Genomic DNA, 24,061 nt, shown 5'->3' on the forward strand with positions numbered 1-24,061 from the left:
TTTAGTTGTGGAGGCCTCAGCAGTTTTGTGAAATAAATGATCCAATAATCAACAGGCTCACAAAGAGCTTAATGGCTGCCGGATTTGAACCTCCACAAGGTCCTTAAACCTAAACAGATCAGCAGGCTTACTGATACGCACCACACCATCTCAGATTTAATTCAAACCTAACAAGGAAGAAGGCTACTTTGAAAAGTGATTCAATGAAGTTTAACATGAATTCAATACCTTCGTATCCGTATGGTTTTTTGTAAATTGGCTATTTAAATTCAAAGTGGAAGCAAATAAATGGTTTTAGTGCACAGAGATTACTTTCCAGACTGTACAAAACCAGACTGTCACTGTATTTCAGACAGACTGAAATACCTTCTCATACCTAACATTATAATGCGATTCTCCCAATTCTCAATGCAAAACAGTGGACTCTGGACTGAAATAAATATCATGACATTGCAGAATTTTAGTGAAATAATGCCACAGAGAAGACCATAATCAAACATAGAATGTATGAGTTTACTAAAAAACAGGTAATTTGAGGTCCTGGTGAACAAACTATCTGAGAAAAAGGGTTATACCCCAATGGGTCTTCAGATCTCAGTTTTAGGAGTTTTAGGTGTTATATGGAGTTTTTCCACCTTTGTGCATAACATTTGCATATATTAAGGTACAATTAGATTCATCTTAAAATCTTAACATATATAGCAGTATAGCCAGATCATGAATGCCAAGGAATGAGAGTAGTTAACGGGGGTCAGTGAAACGATTCAGTGTTCAGTATTTCAGATGTAAATGTAGTTTTTCTGGATTTGTCTCAAATTATTTTGTCAACAAATCCCAGTGTCATCGGCCTGTCATTTGTCATCACAGAAAAACAAGGGCACCGTGCCCTCTACTCCCACTGCTTCCTTCCCCTGGCCATTGCAGCCTGTTTCAAGGTCAAAGGTCAGTCCCCATAAACCAGAGCTCTATCTGTATGTGGGATTCATACTGATGTTGCAGCATTGGGTTGCACCCTGTAAGGAGCCAGTGTTTGCGCATGCTGTCTGATAAAAAATAAAAATGGTCTGAGAAATCAGCGCAAACATCCACCCACCTTCCATTTTTAGGCATTTTAAGCTGTGTATCTTGGTTAAACAATGTCACGGCTGCAGCTCAGAGAGCATGAGCGATATGCCATTATGTCACAGGGCGGGGCACAGTAATTATTTAATGGGGAGCAGCCATAGTGAGCAGGATACAGCAGCAGGACAGGTTGGGTGACACAGACTTTTATATGATGGTGGTCACATGATCACATGAACCTCCCTGTATTCCACAGGCCAGGCTCAAGACAATTTCCCTTTCATTATTGTTGCTTTACCCACTGAAAATGTCAAATGAATCACTCTATAAGTTTTCCAGTGGTTTGTACACACAAGACTTATTTTTTTTTGTATGAATGCTTAGTGACATGAGATTTTATACAAAGGAGTACAGCAAAGAAATCGTGAGTCCTTTACCTGTCAACTTATAATGATGTATGATTATTAAAAGTGTTTGTTGGTAATGGCCTTACCCGGTTTGGTTAAGTATAACAGCATGCAAATTATTGAGAACTATTAAGCAAAATACTCTAACAAATTTCACTGAATTACATTACTGTATTGATTGACAGGATTATTGACGAACTGAAACTTTAACCTCTCCTGGTGGTTATTTTACCAGAGCCAGAGGAGATTTGTGAATAGGCTCTAGGCTAGAAAGCATACTGTGATCATTCAAATTATCAGTCAAATATAAACAGATTTAAATTCAAAAGTATCACACCCTTAATCATTCGTAGTTAGACTCAAAGTTTATTCATATGTTACATTCCATATCCAACATTTCTCAGACACATCACTGCCAAATTAGGTTTTAAGAAAAGAGGGGGGAAATGTGCCTTTCAAAATGAGGACTAATACCACATAACCCATGTAAACTCAACCTCCTCTTATTTACAGTAAATATGATGATGAATAATATGTGCACATCACTAGAACCATAAATATTTACAAGAACACAACTCATTGACACCAACAACAGCTCATTCACACAGGACATTTTGTGTTTCATTTTTCCTTCAAAAAAAATTAAGAAGCCAGTTTTCCCTCCAGTGGTTTTGATTTAAAATGTAAGTGTTTAAACAAAACGAAAAAATAAAATAAATCAGGAAAATCAGGAGCCTTTTTTTCAGAAGCCTTAGCCAGAAGGAAAGGGAGACGTGACCTCGGGGTATGGAGCCTTACAATACAGACCTGGAATGAAAATCATGTGAGTAAAAAAAAAAAAAAAAAGTAAACAACTATGTTTGTAAGTAAACAATGATTTTAAAACCGACAAATTTAAAGGGAATGGAAAGTGTCAACTTAAAAAAAAATGATTTGATCACGCAGTCCACAGAGAAAAGTGCTTGGGTTCTCCCAGCAGATCTCTGGTCAGGCAGCTGTAGTGGAAAGGCAGAATGCAGGGGCGTAGGAAAACCTCCCTGCATAATGCTGCATGGTGCTGACAACGAAGGACGCCGCCGACTCCAGGGCAGATGCAGCTTGCAGGCAGTACTGTGGGGCTGGGAGCCACGATATGCAGCCAACCTCAGCTCGGTGACGTTTGTTCATTGCAGCACCCGACAGCATCTGAAGTGCTCTGATAACGTTCTGCACGTTCTTCACCAGCTGGATGATGACTTGTGTGTGTCTTCGGGAGCAGTCATTAAGCTTGGGGGTGGACTGACATGAGAAGCCGTGACAGTACGACTACGTAGCCAAGCACATTTCTGCATGAAATGTGACGTGATGAAAAAACAGAATGACTTCAGTGATAAGTGGGTTAAAACAGAACACTGAACTGCCCTACAGCAGGTGTCGGTGTTGATGTGTAGTTCACATGAAACCGGAGCAAACGCAGGGCTGCAGTTAACCCCAAACGATGCCCTGGCTCATTAATTCCTCCGATCCAGATGAAGGTCAGAGGAGTGGAACTTCTGGAGCGAGCCTGCTTACGGCAACAGCGGCTGGTGTACAGTAAATGTGTAAAGACAGACTGCAACGGGCCTGCGACTGGGGGTCAGCCCCTCTGGCCTAAAAAGAGTTAAGATTTCCCACACTTCGTGAACACAGAGTGTAAACCGAGAACTGCATGTGTTCAGGTTAGTTAAGAAAAAAAAAAAAAAAAAAAAGAAAAGAGAGGAAAGAAAATAAATAAAAGAGTACCCAGATGTAACCACAGGCAGAGATTTCAGCATTCCTTGATAATGTATCAAAGCTCCTGTCATACCTGTCATACTGCACGACCACATGACCCGCATTCAGTCTGTCGGTGTAGATGCTAGCGATGAAAGGTTCAGTCGGCTTGCGGCTGACGTGTTCACGAATGATATGAATGTGCTGAAAACACCCGATTCAGTATGGCAGGAGATGCAATGCATTACAAGGCATTAGTGAAGGCTTAAGAAACAGCTACACATGGTCACCAAGAGCAAAACCTGACCTTATTAAGGAGGTCAACATTTAAAAAAAGAAAATCACAGGTTGGGCTCTTGGAAGAGCGAGGTATAGAATTCTGGCTCTAGCTGCTTGTTTCGGTATCGGTTGACAATTTCAGCTATCTTCTGTTTCCTCCGGACGTGGGGGGGGCTGTACGAGTCGCTCTCAAGTCGCCGTCGCCGACAGACATTTATCACCGTCTGCCTCACCAGGAATCCTGCCGCGGACCAGAGATTTAAATTAAAATCAGCTTAAAAAAAAAAAAAAAAAAAGGCACCAAACAGCTTGGCTTATTATTGTTAATCAATAATATTGTCAATCAATAACTTGGACAAACAGAGAACACTAAATACACAAGTTAAAATAAAATGCATATTAATGTGTAACTAATATTTAAACAACTAAAATGAATTTATTTCTTAACAAAAAAATTATTTGATAAATCACGGTGAAGAGAAAATAATGCTCACCTAAAGCTCGCCGGCTGACCACCATTCCATCCACTAGGGGGAGCACCATGCCAAACTTGCCCACAGTGCCGTGGAGTTTGATACGGAACAAGCTGGTTCTGAGCGGGTGGATGAACACGATGGGAACATCCTTCTCAGAGACCGTGGACCTGGTGGCACAGGTGTGGGAGTGACCGTTACACCCCAAATCCAATGTAGTGTACTCTCCACCAGTGTTAAATATGTCCACTAAACAATATTCACATATAAACACATTTAGAAATAGTTTGAAAAGGTCAACTGGCTTTCCATGCTTTTCTTTTGCATCAACTGGCTTTTGCATGCTAATTCCTCATCTTGCCATGCCATACCTGCATGAGGTGCTGCTGTTGACCATGTTCTCCAGGCCGGTGCTGGTCTCCGCTAACAGCTCTGCCACCGGGAAGTTTTCTGTGGCAAACAGAAGCGTGACAGCAGAATATGATGTGTAATATTTTATGTTTGAACAGTGGGCTGATTAGCAATTATATGATAAGCATGCTGGTGTTCTGACTCATTTTCATCCCTACAGTCTTAGTCATTATGTCTTTTCTTACCAATGTCATCGTAGCTTTCCACCCACACCACCAGCACCTTTGTCTCTGGGCCAAGTGGAGGTATTGTCTTTCCTGAGGGAGTCTTTCTCATCTTCACACTTGGACTTAACTACAAGACAAAGGGAAACCAGAGGATACGTAACAAAAAGACAGAACATGGGCTTGCCAGTTCTCCTTTATTAAATCTTCCATTATGTTATTTACAGAATACTGAGAATACTGAAGTTTGATACCCTGAGCTCGACTCTAAAACAATACTGAAGACATGAATGCATGCATGTTTAACTCAGAGAAATGTTGCCTACAGCCCCTGAAAAACAGAAGCACCATAACAGCAGGTTAAAATTAACTTCTGGGACAATAAACTTGTACAGAGCAGCACAGAAGTCACTCCAGACAAGGCGTGGGTATGAGTCTGTGTGTATTATCGCTACGGATGTTGCTCACTATTGCATAAAGATGGAACATGTTGATTACGTTTGACGATTGGATTTACGTGCCATTCTCTTTAGATTATGTGGTATCTAACCTGAAGAAACAAAATGCATTTGACTACATTTTACGATTAGGAATCAAAACACTGTGGGACAGTGAAGTAAGACTATTTATACTGCCTTCACACCTGCCTTTATCATGTAGGCGTTGGTTTCCTTCTCCTAAGATAAGGAGAACCCAACCCTGCTCCTCATGAACAACCTACAGGTTTTGGTTTCAACCCTGATCACCCCAAACCCTTCATACGTCCCTGAAAGTACAGATAAGTGGCCCCAGGTGTTTTAATTTTTTTTTTGGCAGCACCTAAAACCTGTAGGATGGTAGAGGATGAGGCCCAAGGTGGAGCCAGTTGACCTCGTATGAGCAACATCATCCCTGGCTGTCTGTTGTATGCGCACCTTGTGCATGGGCGCTAGGTTATCTGAGACGTTGTTATAGAGCTCCAGTGTAAGGTTGGGCTGCTTCTGGATGTCCGGTTGTGGCTCCACCTGCTGGTCTGGTTCCCCAACTGGATCGCTATGTTCTGAAGACTCGGCTATCAGTGCAGCAGACGAAGAGTAGCATTTACTTCACAGTTACTGCACATGATTATCTCACAAAAAGATCTGATGAAACCAGGGTAATAATGGTCAATGAACCAAGTCTTACCAGAGTAGTCAACCAGTGATGGCACCACAAAGGCAATCTCAGTCAGTGCATCAGCATAATACAGAACCTTCTTTTCTCCATTGAACACGGCTCCACCAGTATCTTCAGGAGTACCTGCTTCTTCTGATGGCATAACAGTATTAAAAAAATCACAGCGAAAGCTGATTTAATTGATACCCATTACCCTTTTTGTCAGTGCTAAATTATTTCTGTCGGACGGAACACACTCTTTAACATTAAGATTTACAAAAATGCTCTCACACATGCTACTTCCTCATTCTGGGGGATTTAAAATGGCCCCGGTCAATACTCTCAAACAACACTGAAGATTGTGTTTCTTTCTTTATCTATTTATTTATGTAAATCCTGAGGACTTTATACTAGCAAACAAAACCCATGCTGATGGCAAAGCACTGAGATTAGCGCTGATGCAAAAATGCAGAGCCTCACCTTGTGATTGGCTCTCTCCTTCCCCACAAGCATTGATGGACCAGCTGGTCTCCACATGTCCTGTCCACCCTGGGTGCCGACCAGTCTCCACAGGCCACCCCAGAGACATCACAAACTCCAAAAAGTGCCGGTGGACACTCGCCGAGGACTCAACATTCTTCAAAATCTGTGAACAACATGTCGCCATTAATTCTTACTCACACCCCACGCACCTTCAGAAACACACACATGCTGTTAACTGCATCGTCATGTCCATGGTGAATCCTTGTTAACCAGACCAGTCAGTGGCTGTGGGATGGATATAAATGTGCACTCACATCTTGGCTACTCTTCTGCCCCGCCCGTACATAGAAAATGAAGACCGTGTCGAATGGGCGACACGGCAGCAGATCCAAGTACGCCACGTCCTCAAAGAACCCAGGCAGGTGTGATTCCAGTGCGACTAGATGGGGAGGTAGGCGGCTATTTCCTGGGTCCTGTGACTATGGTAAACACAGCAACTTTCACTTCAATCCATCAATTTGATATTCTTATATAATATAATATTACTATTTCCAATCTGCCAATACATGAAATGTGAACATTTATATATTCGTATATATATTCACAATGTCCATCCCCATCCTCTAAATGTAATACCAATTATAAGTGTACCTTCAGTGCCTCTAGTGACAGGAATCCAAAGTGAGAGAGAAAGAGGCGTGCGGTCTGGAACTCCTGTGCAGGGGGCGGGGGTCTGCAGTCAATCTCAGGGTCAGGGAATGGCTTGGTTCTCCACACATCCTCACTCTGTTTCTCCAGGGCCAACTCATACTCGATCTGCTTCGCCATCACTCCCTGTAGTCGCTCATGTTGCGCCTCCAGCTGGCAGGGAAGTAAAGAACAAATCAACACAGAAGAAGACAAAGAAAATACAACCATTTAAGTTAATTCTTAAACCAGTCACATGTGAAGTAAAGTAATCGTCTTTGTGAAACACTGCAGCATTTGTACCTGATTATATGTGTGTTTTTTTTTTTTTTTATTATATATATATATATAAAAAAGATAAATAAATCTGAATAAAAAGACATTCAATGCTTCAGCACAACCTCCAATACAGAGGGAAAAAACTGTCTCTCACCTCTTTATTAACAATGTCATCCAGATCTGGGATGCTCACATCAGCTTTCACTAAGGGAATCTTGTCTACTTCCTCAGGGAAAGGCCTCGGTTTAACATTGTACCGAATCCCCACGTCATTTTTGGGTGCTGGACGACTTTCCGGAACAAACACCTGCTACAAGGAAACATTACAGAAATGTTAATGACTGTGACATCGCTGTTTCATATATAGTGATTGTATATTGTATATTGATTAACATGTACTTTCTCTGTCAATATATATTTCCAGAAATCTCTTCCTATTGCCATACCTTCTGACTTGCCCGTGCCCCTCTGGGCTGGTGAAAAAGCTGCATGGTCCAGGCGTGGCGTCCTGACATTCCTCGAATTAGGACTGTGAGTGAAGGACAGGGACCTGTGCAAATAGGAATCAACAGAACAAAAGGGAAAAAAAATGGATTCACATACTTACTGAATTTCTGGAGCCTTGATTTTAACTATATGATCTACTACATGCAATTGAAATTAATGAACCATGCTGTGTGGTGGCCGTCATGCCCTGTTGTGTCATTTCTTTATTTTGTTTTAATGTATCTATGAATGTAAAGGTTATGCACTCACTCTGCTCATTGCCTAGTGGCTGTTCCAGCATGGCTAGAATGACTGAATTATCCAGGACAAAGTAGCGGAAGTTGTTCTTCCCAGTGGTATTGAGTCTGGAGTAACGGATCAAGGTGTCCTCATTCAGGAGACTGCAGGTGGAAGCTGGGCCACTGGGAGACGGAAATGCGCCCAGCACCTGCATAATACTAAGAGCAACGTGATAGAAACATAAATAAATCCAATTTAAAAGGTAGTGCCAAAACTGGTAGCAGTCAATTATTACCACACACACACACATTTACAGCATTTATCAGATGCCCTTATCCAGAGAGACTCACAATCAGTAGTTACAGGGACAGTCCCCCCCTGGAGAGACTCAGAGTCTTGCTCGGGGAGACAATGCAGTAAGTGGGGTTTAAACCTGTGACCTTTGTGGTCTTCTGGCTTATAGACACGCAAGTTACCACTAGTACCAAAAACAGTGGAGGAACACACACACACACACACACATAAATGCAAGTACTTAAAAATAAAAGGCTCACCATGACAGTGTGGCTTCTGCGGCATCTTTCACCCTCATGGAGGCAGGGTTGAGGACCTTCTCCCCCTTATGTCTCATTTCTTGTTCAGCACCTTTCGATTTGCTTCCTGAGATTCCAAGTTCCACAATCTCCAGCACTTCAATCAGGCAGTCCTGGAAATAACATTTTCAGGTAGTTGATCTACTAACTGTATAATTAGCCGTGCTAAGGAAGTGGCAGAGCTGTGTTACAAACCTTCTCATCCAGCAGGTCAGGGTGCTCCGTCAGCCACATGCAAAGACACTGGAAGGCAGCCACGATCATGGAGTGGAGGTCCCGGGAGTGAAGCGGTGCTGGGCGGCTGCACTGGAACACTATGTAGCTGCACACCGAGCTCACAGCCCGTCTGCGGTCCGACGAGTCCACAGGCGCCTTCACCTAGTCCAAAGGAAAAGAAAATACAGTAAACACTCTCTTAAAGAGTTTCATTTTAGGTTAAAAATTTAGCAGAATCTACTGGTATTGTCAGTGCAACATCACAAAAAAAAAAAAAAAATGCACCAACATTTTGGCTCATCTTATAAATAAATTAATCTGAATATACCGTACAAATACAGTACCTTGGCCAGGCCTGACAGCAGCTCCAGGGCAGCCAGTGAGATGATCATGTCCTGCCTCCACTGTCCATTAAGCCTCTGAGTAACCAGGTGGATGCTGCGCACCAACAGGCCCACGGCTGTATCTGTATGAAGAGCTGCACATAAACCCCAGTACCAAACACCGCAGAGAGAATAGCTGGCCGTTAGTCACCCCTGGCAAACAGGACACACAGCTAAAGCTTCAACAAGGCCAAAACTTCAGCAAAACACAGACGCACACACACACAGTGACACAATCATGCTTTGCATGCACACGCACAAGCAGAACTGGCGAGCACAGCATGGAACACATGCTTAATCTAAATCACACATGCAAGACTACACAACCACACACACACACACACACACACAGAACTCAGGCAGATATTCGTATGGCTCTTTTTATTTTTTTCCCCATTTAGGTCAGACAGTTCACCATGCAGGTTACTGAAGATTTTCAAGCAAACTGCATCAGTGGTTTTTTTTTTATTTGACCAATAAATACAAAGATAGCAGGATATAGACCAGTCAGTCACCACATAAAAACTGATGATGGGTAAAAACTATTTCATAGTAATGGCACCCGTCTAAAGGGGGCTGGGGGGAGTTAGTCAGCAAGTGAACGTTCAGTTCACGTAACAGTTGAATATCATGTAATAAGCAAGAAAGAAATGGGTGAAGTTCGACCACAGCCTCAGACAAGCTCTACAACAGCAATGTTCTGGTCCAAAAAAGGACTACTGAGGGTAGAACAAAGGCTAGCCTGTCTGATCCCACAGAAGAGCTACTGTCACCCATTTCACTGAAAACCTTGATGCTAATCACGACCACAATGTTTCTGTATAAAGCAATGGAAGAAGGTATAGCCCGGTATTGGGATTACGGGGGAAGAGCTGGGAATGACAATGCACTATGGGAAGAACAAAAACTGGTTGAGGGAGTATAATGTTCTGGATACTGTTTTGCAGAGAAACTTTGGTCCTGGATTTCACTTTCACACCACTTGTGAAAACTAACTTTTTTTTTTTTTTTTTGAAGCTCCTTCTCCAGCTATTTCAGCTTCATCCTCCTGCTTGAAGACCATGTATACCCTTTCATGGTAAAGCTATTTTATCAGCAGTGTCCTGCTGTACTGTCAAAACTGTATGGAACATAACATAATGAGTTATGGATGCCCCAATCCCAATGCATGATACTACAGGACAACTTTATACAGTGAACATTTACGGCATTTATCAGGTGCCCTTATCCTGAGCAACTTACAATCAGTAGTTACAGGGACAGTCCCCCTCCTTGGAGCAACTTAGGGTTAAGTGTATTGCTCAGGGACATGATGGTAGTAAGCAGGATTTGAACCTGGGTCTTAATGTACATAAGCGAGTGTGTTACCCACTAGGCTACTACCACTCTGGATTATGGATTATGCTAATGCTGTGTAAACTGAGTGAACTATACACTATAGTAATAAAAGACATAGAAATAATATTGTGGCTGATTGGTGTATATGGAAACGGCAAAAAACATTGGAAAGGGACACTTATTCTGAAACTCAATTCGATTTTCAGTTCCATGGAACAAAGACACACTCAGAATTAGAAATCAGTGTGGGAAGAGGTTGCACAGAGCACAGCGTAAGAAAATTAATAAATTTAATTTTAATGTCAGCTGACATACATATGCTTTTTACCCAGCGATTCTTACACCTGTTAACCACGGTCACCATGTTAGCTAGGTGAAGAACATGGAAATGCTCATGAGATCAAGCACATTTCTCAAACCAACATAAGCCACATCAATCAAATAGTAACAGAACTATGAATGAACAGCATGAACACTTAAAAAACAGGCAGGGGGACCGCGAAAAGGGTTCCATTTGAAAATAATCCCTCTCCGTGCAACTTCCTTACCATAATCCCTTAGCAGGGCCTGGGTAGGGCGCTCAGCTTCGGGGGTTGTGACCTCAACACTGCCCCCGCTGGTGGAGCTGAAGCCACTGCTGTGACGACTGTGGGTCTTCATGCCTGCATGAACTGCTTCTACGTTCCCCTGTGAAAAGTGGAGGTATGCGGATCAGTTCATGAACAAGATGTGCACTGGGAATTGAGAACACACACACATCATTTAAAACTACTGGAAAACCTGGACAAATAGGCAGAAACACATACTGAAATAATATATTATTGGGGAATTATGTGGAAACTTCCAGAAGCCAACACAGAGTGAATTTATTTAATGCTGATATGAGTTTAATATGTTGATATTCATTGTGCCTTCACTCAACCACAGATATTGTAAATAGTTTACCACTTCCGTCTGTGCACCTATGGACTCCAGCAGAGCAGAGTCCTGGACGATGTTAAGCATAGCACCTGAAAAGAGAAAACTGGCATCAGAAGGGGGGTTTTAATGATTGGGCGGATGGTTGGATGATTTCACTTTTGAACATGGGCCAACAAATGTTAAGAAAAGAAAGGATGAACACACAGGTTGTTACGATTTTCTTTAGGGAGTGAGGCTGAGGATAGCAAGCAATATACAATTCTGACAGACCTAGGATCATTTGTGTGTTGCTGGGGTCAGTTTCTGTCTGCAAGGCACCAATAAGGATGTTGACCAGACGCAGCCTCAGGGACAGGAAGGACACAGGCTGCTCAGACTGGGGTCCCTCATCGTTACTGAACTTGCCTTCGAGAATCACCTAGGAATGCAATTGCTACAATATTAATAAATGCATCACACTTCATAGTCTAGTTATTGCTGCAAAGTCAATGTATGGAAATATGATGCACTGCCATGTGGAATCGATGTAGCTAAGGAAAATCTTAGATTTTTACAACATACTCCAAAAAAACTCAGGCACTAAATAAGTGCATGCCACTGCATTCTAAATGTACCAAACAAATCATGCTTAACCCAATGTATATTTTTATGTGTGTTCATATGTGGTTATCTTGCTAGCACATTTAATACAGGGTTTACAATATATATAATTTTTTTACATTTTATTTGCTAAATGAATTCTGTGAATTTCTATGTATCTCTACATACATCTCATATGTATCTATGAATCTCTATTGTATAGTATACATACACTAGTATCCATAACACATGCAAAAAATAGTTTTCAATGGCCAGTTAATTCTTGTAATTTTTTCACAATGTGCAGGTACAGATGTTGAAAATATACACAAAAAAAAGGAACTGAAAAGTACACACCTCGGATTTCACCTTGCCAAAATGGTGAGGGAGGGGCAGTATGGCCAGCAGAATATTGATAGCAGCACGTCTCAAATCAACAGGGTTTACATACGCTTTGAACTTGGACAACTCCCTGGAGGGATGAAAGTTGTTATTGTTGCTGTTGTTTTGACCAGATCATAACGAATATCAGAACACTGATATTCTACCTGTCTGGCAGAATGGTCTCGAGGGCACAGATGAAGTAGGGAACAACGACATTAATGCCCTTCAGGTCAGAGCAAAAGAGCGAGGAGGAGTTGAGGAAAATGCTAGCCAAGACAGGTCGACAGATGAACTCAGAGATCTGCAGACCCTGGATAAGAACCATGTAGAACCTAAAGAGAAGATTGGAGATTATGAAGCTGGTATAAATAAATGACAAAGTTTTGGGAACTCTTAAGGAGCATTACCTGGAGAGGTAAACAGGCAGGATGTCCTCGCCAGTCTTCTTGCTGCAAAATATTCGGCAGAGAGTCCCACACGCCTCAGCCCGGCCGGCCTCGTAGCTCTCAGGGAACTCGTTGGTGTCGAACATGGGGTTGGACACCATGGAATCGGTGGACATCTGGGAGCCCTTTCGCCTCAGCTCCAGGCCCACATGTGTAGCCACAGCTGTGGAGGGGAACAGGAAGCTTAGACAGAGCGAGGAAATGCTGATGTGGGAGTGAGTGCATACTGACTCATGCATACATGCTTATATGTGTACTTAACTCTGACAGGGAAGATCTCAGCATACAGCAGGGAGCTCTGACACAGAGTGAGTTTGCTAAGTTCAACAGTCCTACTTTATCTTAACTGTTTTGTACAAAATCTTGAGAAACCAAAAATTCTAAAACTCTGTGTTAGTCTCCATGACAAACATCTCCAGCACTCTGTTTACATCATGCATAAAACTGAGGAATAACACAAAAACCATTAAAAACAAACATACACACACACACACACACCACACACAGTTTCTAAGGAGATCCTGTGCCTAATGCATTGTGAACCTGGCAACATTTCAGCGTACCATGCTGCCTTACAATGCAATAGCTTCGAACAGCAGTACAGAAGCAGGAGACCATGCATGCAGAAGTTGTAATGTAAGCACTGCACAAAGCTTCTTTCTAAAACTGCTTTACCGCCAAACTAACAAAATCTAATCTGAACTGTGCACAAACCAGCTACTTCGCAATTACTGAACACCAGTGATGTGGTTGTAAAGTATCCTTATTTCATGTTATGGTGCTGGTAAGACAGTTATTCTATAATTCTGGGGTTATATTTATGAAATTGAATCTTTAAGTTTTCAGAATTGAATTGAAGAGTTGTTGAAGACCTTTGAAATTGATTCATTTTAAGAGAACCTGTTGTCGCTCATGGATGTTTCCACTCTGACTGCAATAATGGATTAATGGATGCAAAAAGCATAGAAGCACATAGGATCTGGTTAGAACGTTCTTTAGACCAAGTGTTGCCGGTTCAAAAACTGGCGTACAACAAGCAAGGCCACAAAACTATATAAAAAATGTACTTAAATGCAGCCATTCATAAAGTGTGTAAAATCGCTTGGTGTTCCAATATGTGCGATATGGACACCATATTAACGACACCAGCAAATTAATAACACCAAATGAAAGAACAGTAGCTAGAGACTTTATGAGTGGCTGTGTAAATAAAAAGGCACTATGCTAGGCCTGGAACAAAAGCAAATAAACGGGACAAGCACAAAGCGCAAAATGCAACTGAAAAGTACAAAAAAAAGGTGTAAAGTAACTACACACAAAAAATTTTGTTTCTGTAAATCTTGATTCATCCTTTCGATGGATGAGATAGCAAAGACTTGACAATGAGATAATGAGGGGTGAAAAAAAGAAACACCACGCAAAAAAAAAGAAGATAAATAATAAATAATGATAATAATATTCCAAAAAGGGGGAAACTCCATACAGCTGATTGCAATTCAAAAAGAGAAGCAACTGATCCTACTTACAAGATTTGTAAGAGAGTAGAATTTGGATAAAAGTGGCTGCAAGATAACAAAAAATAAAAGTAGAGACAAAAATAAAAAGACAGTAAGTCTAAATATTTCACAAGAAATATTATTTAAAAAAAAAAAGAAAAAGAAATTGTAATCATATAAAAACAGCAATAGGCCACAGCACTGCCAGTCAGACACCAACATCAGAGGCTATATTTCAAGTAATTAGAAAATGTGCTCATATAAGAAATCATCTTATAACTAATATACAATAGAATAAAACTATGTATGAGGTTTGGTACTAGTAATAAATAGAATTATTTAGTAAACAACAAAAAAGATGTAATAAAATGTATATATTAAATGTGTAATAACATAGCATGGTTTAAGCAGTTGGCCCTGAAAGTGAGCAAGTAAACGCAAGCTCAAGTGCAAATAATTTGCCTTAATTGCCATTTATGTAAAGTAAATCTACTGAGAAAACATGTTGGTAAATTGTAAAAATGTCATTCATTTTCCAGGTCCTTTGCTTTCACTAGGGACAATTCAGAGCCAAATTCAAACCAAAGTCACCAACATAATTCAAGATCCATGACAAACAGGGTTGAGCCTGGGTGAAGTGACATGAAATGATCCTACAGTTGATCCTACCTTGACTTAAAACACTATTTGAATTCTGATGAGAGTCATCACCCACCTAAACCCAGTGAATAGATAGACCATAACACTACTGTTTCATGGACACATTATCTTAGTCAAACGTGACTGGTACTCTTCCGCTGCAGACTTTAACTGAAAAGCTAAACACATTCAAAACTATATAACCGGCACTCACAACCCAAATTATAATATGACCTAAAATCCCAGATTCTCCCTTCCAGTTGGACCCAGACGATATTTGCAAGGCTTTGCTGTGTTAATTCCTGCACTTAACACCGGAGCCAGATATGAAATAAAGATGGAGTCGGTCATCTTGCAGGTAGGAAGCTTGGCGGCGGACAGACAATGGAGAGAAACAGAAGAGAGGAGAGCTGGCATACCACATACACACACATACACATACACACTTAAAAGACGGAACCAGACTAAAACGTGACCACAAACACTGAGAGGGGAACACGAACGGAAACTCTCAGAACTGGTACCAAGCAGCAGCCTGGTGCCAGGCCATGAGATCTCGTACCCGTCCTGCTGGGGTCGCGGCTTAGCCCGTTGTGGAGTTTGCAGTGCACCAGAGCAGCGTCGAACAGCCATTGGCCAAACAGGTCCAGGATGCTGTTGACCTTTGGCCGCGTGGGGGCAGGTAAGGGGCGGGGCTCCCAGCTGTTCTGGTTGGGGCTGGAGAGAGGCGACGAGGATGACGTGTTCTGGTGGGTGGACGTACGGTGCGATTGTGACACACTGCCCTGAAAAAGGACACGAATGAACGAGAACACACTGAGGGCAGCGATCTTCATTTGCATAGGTACAGATAAGAAATTGACAATATGGGGCCATTTAGCAGTCCTGCAGCAGCTCATAAAATCAACTCCAGCCACTCCTCTACACCCTGGTACTTTTTGAAGAAAAAAAAAAAAAACAGAAGGCAGGTGAACAACAACATATTCTAGACGCTTGATACACTGTGAAATAGAACTTGATGGCAAACAAGAAGAGTTATACAGTGCCACCTATAGGTTAAATGGAGGATAAATTTGTGTTTGGGCCCTTTCTCTGTGCCTCTGTGTGGATGACAACCTGTTTTAGAAGTGGATGGCCGTGGATGGCCTGACCCATGATCAAAAGGTTGCTGGTTCGAACCCAGAACCACTAAGGTGTCACTGATCAAGGTACGGTCCTCACACACTGCTCCCTGGGCTCACCAAGGTGATGGGTTAAATCAGGAGGACACATTTCGCTGTGTCACCGTGTGCTGTGCTGCAGTGTATCACAATGACGATCACTTCACTTTCACTTTTAAAGAAACATTCTCCTGTTGGCAGGGCCTGAGACTTACGGTTGATGTTTTGCTGGTGGTCTTGCCGACCACAGTGGAGCGGTGCTTGCGGCTGTGGGGGGGTGTGGTGTTGGCATTGGTAGTGGGAGGGGGCATGCTCATCCTGTTAACTGGTGTAGGTGGTGAGCTGTCTGCCCGGGGACGAGCTATACCTACAGAGAGGGAGGGGGAGGATGATATTACTATATTGACACTATACAACTATAAAACTATGCAAATTCTCCCAATGATAAATCAATACATGCACATACAAGTCCCTAAAACAGATACAAAATATTAGGGTATGTTCTGACCAAAAATCAATATTTAATAACGTCCATTATCAACATTTCTTTTTTTACTTTACTTTACTTTGCAGACGCTTTTATCCAAAAGCGACTTACAAGAGGAAGACAGTTACAAAACTAAGAGCCCTGATAAGGCCTAACTTGTCCAGAATAGAACATGCTAGTGAATTGTTAAGTGCTAGACAATTAATTTTTTTGTGAATGTGTGCGTGTGTGTGTGTGTGTGTGTGTGTGTGTGTGTGTGTGTGTGTGTGTGTTAGACTCGTTTGAACTACTTTTTAAAACAAGTGGGTTTTCAAATGTTTCTTAAAGGCGGTGGTAGTCTCGGCTAGTCGAATGGAGCAGGGCAAGTTGTTCCACCAGCCAGGGACAACAAAGGAGAACAGATTCGATTGGGATCGGAGACCCCGTGAAGGGGGAATTTTATTTGTCTCATTTCGTTTGCAGATCTGAGAAGGCGTGCAGGAGTGTAGTTAACTAACAGCGTGCTGATATAAGAGGGTGCACTTCCATTTACAGCCCTATAGGCAAGCAACTAAAGGGCTAACCTGGTGAACTGGAGTCGTAAATGCACTGAACTACAAAGTAAACTGCCAATGGGCACTGACAACAAAATGAACCCGATTGGGCGTCACTTCGCCAACAAAAACAAAGGCTATAATTGCACTTCATTCAGCAAAAGCTTTAGGAGCCGCGCCTCCTTCGGGCAAGAACACAAACAAGAAAAGCCCATACAGGCAGTCATGCCAGCTGATTGTGAAACTTGACTATGTGGCTCAGAACGTTATAGTCAAAAGACACTCCCTTCTTCCTCTGGCATTCAGTGCTCATGCGCTCCCTCAAAAAACCAGAAGGAGCAAATGACTAAAAGGGAACACTCATCCAGTATCTTAGCAGGGCGTGGTATACCCAGACATCAAACAAATCCACTAAAACCATAGTCAATCAGCAGAGAACAGTGAGATGTGTTTTTAGGAGAGATGCACTGCTCCACAAAAAAAACTAAATTAAAAAAAGCTGAGAGGGAGAAAAATAAATGCTCACGCAGGCGGGAAATAAAAGCTTTATGTATATCAGGCCCGGATGACCAGCATGGGAGAGATGCCACGCACCGCTGCCGTGCACAGAACAAGTTTGACCATCACTTACGTGAGCAGGAGGCACAAAAACAGAGCAAAAATGCATTTAAACCATGTCACACAAACAAATAAAAAAAAAAAAGTTATACGAAAAACAGCCTCCCAGAACTGTGCAACCATATGATTAAGCAAAAGACCTACCCAACATCACGAAAGGTGCCTTTACATAGTTCCAATGGAAAACTCCAGCAAAGTTTTATGCCATCCATTTTTCTCCAAGCACTTCTAGCGATGTGAATGTACCTCAGACGGGACAGTGATACTCCTCAAGTTCAGGAAAACCGCCCGTCTTCATCACAGCGACTCACAGTCAAAGTCCTATGTTCACGGAGCTTGGTGTTTGAAGCTAAAAAGACGTGGTCAGCTGACTTCACATAGAGGAAGCATTTGCTGGTCATCACTCTCAGCCCCCTCCCCCAGGTCTGTATTTAAAACAGACTGTAAAGCCACATCATGTCTCGGTGGCTCCGTCGATATGCAAATATATGAAAACATAATCATCTTGGAAATCTCTGTGTGGTTGAAAAGTATCATTACAAAAATCCACACAACAGTTTCATCTACTTCCAGACCAGGATCCTCTAAAACCAGATCAGCTGCCTACTCACTTATAACATCATAGCTGGTTTAAAACAGTGTTAAATTTACTGATTTGCACCATTACAGAAGATAATGTTCCTGATGTATTTGGAACAATTGAATTAAGATTTATTTAAAATGACAGGTTTGTAACTGTGTAATTTTGGACAATGACTGCAATACGATTGGACATTTGGACATATTGTAAGTAGGTTTCCCCTCGGAGCTCAATTCTTACCCAGGAAAGCATCGACCAGGCAGCTCACGCCTCTCATGGCCCGGAAGAAGATCTGAGGCAACTGCTTGAGGCAGGGGTGCAGTACAACTTCCTGGGGTATGCCGCCGGCGCTCAAGAACTGTTCTTGAAACTTGGGTGTCGTACTGATGATTATTGGGTTACTCAGGTCCACAGGGTTGCTATGGGAACAAAACAGGATCAAGCAGGGAGCTAGTTAGATTATAAATAGGAAGGAATTTAAGATGCACCCCTTATTTTAAAGGGCCACTGGTGTCACAGGTGCCATGACTTCAGTGAACGTTCATCTGGTTACTACATTACCTCAGCATGTGGAGGAATCGAAACCATGTCTGCGCCACACAGTCGTTGTCCATCTCCACAGGGATCAGACCGGTATCTTCATCAGGAACTTTAAACGGAGGAAACGATGGACCGTACGTGAACCGCAAGAGCCTGCAGGTCAACAAATGACGGGACATCAATTATTTGTGTGTGGACAATGTGGGGTGGGAATCGTAGAAAATGCCATGATGAGGGAAAAATACTCGATACACCGCAGGACAGTTTTCTATGCTATGATCACAACATTTACATTTAGAGTATTTATCAGACGCCCTTATCCAGAGTGACTTCCAATCAGTAGTTACAGGGACAGTCCTCCCTGGACCCTAACCGCAATTTAGGGTTAAGTGTCTTGCTCAGGGACACAATGGTAGCAAGTGGGATTTGAACCTGGCTAGTGTGTTACCCACTAGGCTACTACCACCCACAACATGATTTTAAGTCTAATAATCAGATTTTACCTCACTGTGTATTGATAATGTATCACCAAAGGCAGTATCATCATTTATTGATCTTTATACCCATAACAGAAAACATTGAACGCACATTTTTACTTATTGTTCATTGACTGTACTATAAATGACAGGGCAATTTCCTGCAAGCTCACCATTGGATTATTTGTAGCATTTGCACAAACTTACATGAAGCTAAAAGGTTAATGCCACTCCAGTCCCATTGGCCTGGAATGCACGAGATTACCTGGAGGTGAGAGCTGACACCACCCTGCTCCACTGCTCCACCACAGCAGGGTGGTGTCTCCAGTTGGCCACCATCTCGCGGGCCGTCTTCCAGTAGGGAGGAGTGGGGAAGCACCGCGCACAGGCCAGCAGCCACACCTCAAACAACACAGCCATCAGCTTCTCTGCCAGCTTCTCTGCCACCCCACCTGCCAGAGGGAGAAGGGAACTGCTCCTCTTCACATTCTTATAAATCATGCTGCACATTTAACCATACAAATCTACAATATATATGCAGCCACTGCTCAGGCTGAGTGCCAAAATTGCATATCGGTACATGGGGAGGATCAAGTATGGAGTATTCTTGATAATAATATTCAATTAGGGACTGACCTCCAACTGTGGGCGGGGCCAACAATGTATCACTAACACGGAGGAGGAAGATGAGAAGACTCTCCCAGGTCTCCCGGGCCATGCCTGAAGCCTCCCTTGCCAGCCTCTGCACTGCAGTCAGCACCTGCTGGCACAGCCTCAAGTGATTCAGGCTGTGCTGTTCGTCCCTGGCAGACAGGAACAAAAGGAAAAGAGAGACCGAGATAGAGCATAATCAGAGACACATTTATATGAATAGATTATTGATGGAAGCATGTAAACCAGGCAAGAAAAGACAAGCAAATCAGACCTGGGTAGAAAGAGGTTGTAGAGGTGTTTAAGAATGGTCTGGACGTAGAGGTCAGGGTCTTTGATCACAGGCTGGGGGATGGAGTCACGCGGAGCCACCAACGCCATCATCCAGTCGGTGTACACATCCACACACTGCTTTACCGTCTCTCCCTCCAGAGGCAGAGTCAGGCCGTAGCACAGAACCTCCATGGTCCATTTCACCTGCACACAGGATGCACACATTTACATTTACAGCATTTATCAGACGCCCTTATCCAGAGCGACTTACAATCAGTAGTTACAGGGACAATCCTCCCCTGGAGACACTCAGGGTTAAGTGTCTTGCTCAGGGACACAATGGTAGCTCAGGGACACAATGGTCTTCTGAACCTGGGTCTTCTGGTTCATAGGCGAGTGTGTTACCCACTAGGCTACTACCACACATGAACATGCAAGCACAGAAATGAGGCAGCGCATAGCAGCCCAACACACTGACTGAGCAGCAGCATTATGACCCTCTTAATACACCCCACAGACCCATCAACTGTTTTTTCTACAGAGACTATTTATTGTATTTTTAACTTTAAATGTCCCCTGGCATTCATTGTTTTGTTTTTTTTATATAAAGTGGTCATATTAATGGTTCCACAACACAACATGTTTCCGAGTCTGTAGCTTTAAATGTTAAGGGAGGCAGGATGAAGAGGAGAGCGGCCTACAGAGGTGAGCAGGCATTCGCAGAAATTACGTCATTAACAACATTCTCCAACCACGATTTTTGCCGTGTTGTGTCCAGAAATAAGTAAAAAAAAAATTTTGGTCCAATCTCGCGTGACTAAATCACAGAGCATGTTTGGAAACCATGAAGGTCGGTGGAGATAATGTTTTAGGGGATGGGTGGTAAAAGCATGAAATCAAACCCTCAAACCTGTGAAGTGCAGTGATTGTCACATGTGATACACAGCAGCACAGCACATGGTGCACACAGTGAAATGTGTCCTCTGCATTTAACCCATCACCCTGAGTGAGTAGTGGGCAGCCATGACAGGCAACCGGGGAGCAGTGTGTGGGGACGGTGCTTTGCTAAGTGGCGGATCGGGATTCGAACCTGCAACCTTCTGATTACGGGGCCGCTTCCTTAACCGCTAGGCCACCACTGCCCCAAACTAGGCCACCACTGCCCCACCTGCTGCTCTCTGAATGGTGTAGCAGAATGACCAAAGAACTCTTTACACCAATCGCCATTTCTAGCCACTGCAGGACCATAGACAGGCTGGGGAAACTCGTATTAATGTTCAATCATCTCACAAAGTGACATTTTCATGATAGGAGACCTTTAATATCAGGTGGTGTCTGGAAGCAAACCCAATTATTTCCCAGAAGGCTCTGTCCCAATCTAGAGCAACAATCATGATTCAGAATTTGAAGGTGGCACTTCTGACCTCTTTGTCCGTTTTGAGGTTACTCTCAGTGGCAGGAGGGGTCACAGATGTCCCGAGGGGGCGCACCACAGCATTGGCCACATCCTCCCCGACCGAGGTGGGGTATGCGTGCAGGACGCTGAGGTGACCCTGGTCACTCTGTATGACGAGATGGAGTGAACGCCACTCGGAGTACATGGCACTGGACTTCCACGCTCTCCTTCAGGCACCTGCCAAAAAGACGTGAAGTGTTCCAACTTTGCATGCTGATTTAAAATTCATTTGCAATAAAAAAAATAAATACTGCAGAAAAGGTTCCACAATTTATGCTTTTTATTTTGCTGATTGGTCAACATCTGCCTATTTTGACTTCTGAGAGAGTCAAATTATATGTTTACACTTGCACAGAAATGTAGGTTTGTGACATTTGCAAACCATTGTTTTAATTATAATTTTACACTACATCCCAACTACAGAACTGTTCAATGCATCATTTTCTAGCACAAATGCAATGGAAAAGGTTGATGGTGCACCGATCTTTACTGAGGCAAGGAAACGAGAGCAGCACATTATTACAATAATATTTAATATAAAAGACTGCGGTGCGCTAACTAATCCAGGAAGCAAACCGCCTGAATCCTCTTAAGAACACGGAAGCGACAAGCCCGAGCAACAAGGCAAATCATCACAAACGTGCACAAGAGCTAAATGCTCCTGGATACCAAAAAAAAAAACCGATTTTGACATGGACAGCCCATTCAGGGGAGACAGCAGACCAGACAAAACCCCAATTTCAAAAGTCGACGTCCAGATACAAAGCCTTTAAACGCGACCAAGCTATTGCTAATATCTGTTCTGCATCATATTCATTCAGCTGGACGCTCGTACGTCATTTAACATAGCCAATGAGCGCCAATGCTAGCCGTGAGAAACATATCACCTAATTAGAAAAAAAGAAAGAAAGAACTCTCTCACATTGGAAACACCGCGACGTGCGAAGCGAAACGTTTGAGCTACATGTTTTTCTGTGCAGGCGAATGAATCCAGGCCGCAATGCAGAGCTGTCAAAACACCGAGAGCCGCTAAATGCTGGTGTGTCGCTCGCCAATGAACAGCTCCATCTGAGCGAATCGTTCTGTCCGACACATGGAATCGGTTCTATTTAGTGAACCGTTTCCTATCGTGTTGATCGCCGTAATCGATTGCACATATTTACATGTATTAATAAATAGTGACAGAATTACGCACTAACATGATTGCAGTTGAAGCGAAATCATCCAAATATTTAAAAGAGGGACTGGGCCAAAGGATTCGAACAGCTGAAAAGGAGCCACCACAGCTACCACCACAACAGCTAACTGGTTAGCATGAAGTTACCTGCCCTGAGGGGTCGTTCATATCAACCGCAACAGCCCCCGGTTTAAAGCTTTCTTAGTTCGCACGCCGTCCTAGCCTCGGGGTCCATCCTGCGCCTCTACTTCAACTCGGATATCGGTGTAATAAAGCAGTTGTGACAAGACGCCGTTGGTGTGTGCAGTAGCCAGCTAGCTATAGCCGATCAGACAGGCTGGGAACTTCCGGGTGTTAAACGTCACGCCGCAAGGGGGTCGCGTTTCAAATCACGTCTTCAGTAACGTTCAACGCTATTATTACATATTACAGAGCGATAGATAGATATATGGATATGCCCATAAGAAAATGTGATTTGTAGAGACCTATGAGTTGTTGCATTTTGTTGCACTTTTGAAGAAATGTGTTAGTTTGATGTCCAATACCATGAGGGTTGCAGGCAGATACAACATTCCCTGGCTGTTGTAAGCTCCTACAACGGACTGCACACTAGGAGGATCTGAGTAATGTGATTGTATGGGCATAGGAATGTTCGCCATCCCTCCCACTTTCATGTGAACACCCCCAAAACCTGCAGTTCCAGCACACTCTTTATACATTCTGACGCAAAAAGAAAGTATCTCATTTAGCAGAGATGATAAAACGTTTAAACAAATACGTAAGTCCCGTACCTTCGTTTGAACAGTGTGAACATTTGGAACAAAATAACAAGATGGTGCCGAAATATTGGATCATTTGTACACGGCCAAAGGAAAAACAAAACAGCACAGACAGTTTATGAGTCGTCCAACGCACAACACCAGCAATCCTTTGCTCTCAGCGGGCTGTTTTTGTGGACACCAGACTTGAATTTTCACAGATGAAGGGTGGGGTGCTTATGACCTCAGCCTTCGAACGCAGATCCCTAAAATCCTGGAGCCCCACTGCCTGTCCCATGGGCTGGGGGGGACGCCCGTTTTTTTCTCCACACATCTGGAGTCTATCAGTGGGTGGACTCCCTCCATGTCAGCGGCTATTGACGAAAAAATTGAGTTCAAGCAGTGGGTACAGTCCTAACACCCTGATGGTCGGCAACAGGTTGAGAGAAGGGCTGCGCTTTTCATTGTGCATGACCGTCTGTGTTGTCTTTCCAGCAAATTCACTTCCAAGGGAAATTATT

General features: G+C 43.0%; 1 protein-coding gene across 7 annotated transcripts; it reads right to left on the reverse strand.

Moving 5' to 3' along the window:
* Positions 1–1,811: 1,811 nt before the first annotated feature.
* LOC114798407 (ral GTPase-activating protein subunit beta-like) lies at positions 1,812–23,121 on the reverse strand. Of its 7 annotated transcripts, none has more exons than XM_028994092.1 (31): positions 22,930–23,121; positions 21,574–21,782; positions 20,151–20,353; positions 19,862–20,028; positions 19,491–19,677; positions 18,771–18,902; positions 18,450–18,628; positions 16,207–16,358; positions 15,394–15,616; positions 14,223–14,258; positions 12,658–12,859; positions 12,415–12,582; positions 12,224–12,338; positions 11,558–11,705; positions 11,312–11,376; positions 10,915–11,053; positions 8,990–9,123; positions 8,625–8,807; positions 8,391–8,542; positions 7,867–8,054; positions 7,557–7,660; positions 7,265–7,420; positions 6,796–7,005; positions 6,459–6,623; positions 6,142–6,307; positions 5,692–5,814; positions 5,442–5,578; positions 4,549–4,657; positions 4,324–4,402; positions 3,974–4,122; positions 1,812–3,720 (listed from the first exon to the last, which is right to left on the reverse strand). In XM_028994092.1, the coding sequence occupies exons 2-31, from the start codon at positions 21,748–21,750 to the stop codon at positions 3,542–3,544; spliced, it is 4,527 nt and encodes a 1,508-aa protein (XP_028849925.1). In that variant the 5' UTR covers positions 21,751–21,782; positions 22,930–23,121; the 3' UTR covers positions 1,812–3,541. The 7 variants fall into 7 exon arrangements, with proteins under 7 accessions (XP_028849925.1, XP_028849927.1, XP_028849926.1 ...); XM_028994094.1 differs by lacking the exon at positions 22,930–23,121 and adding an exon at positions 22,528–22,659 and having other exon boundaries at positions 8,990–9,111; XM_028994093.1 differs by lacking the exon at positions 22,930–23,121 and adding an exon at positions 22,528–22,659 and having other exon boundaries at positions 7,265–7,417.
* Between the last annotated feature and the right edge of the window lie 940 nt (positions 23,122–24,061).

Source organism: Denticeps clupeoides, chromosome 10 (assembly GCF_900700375.1).
Source record: "Denticeps clupeoides chromosome 10, fDenClu1.1, whole genome shotgun sequence".
Classification (NCBI taxonomy): Eukaryota; Metazoa; Chordata; class Actinopteri; order Clupeiformes; family Denticipitidae; genus Denticeps; species Denticeps clupeoides.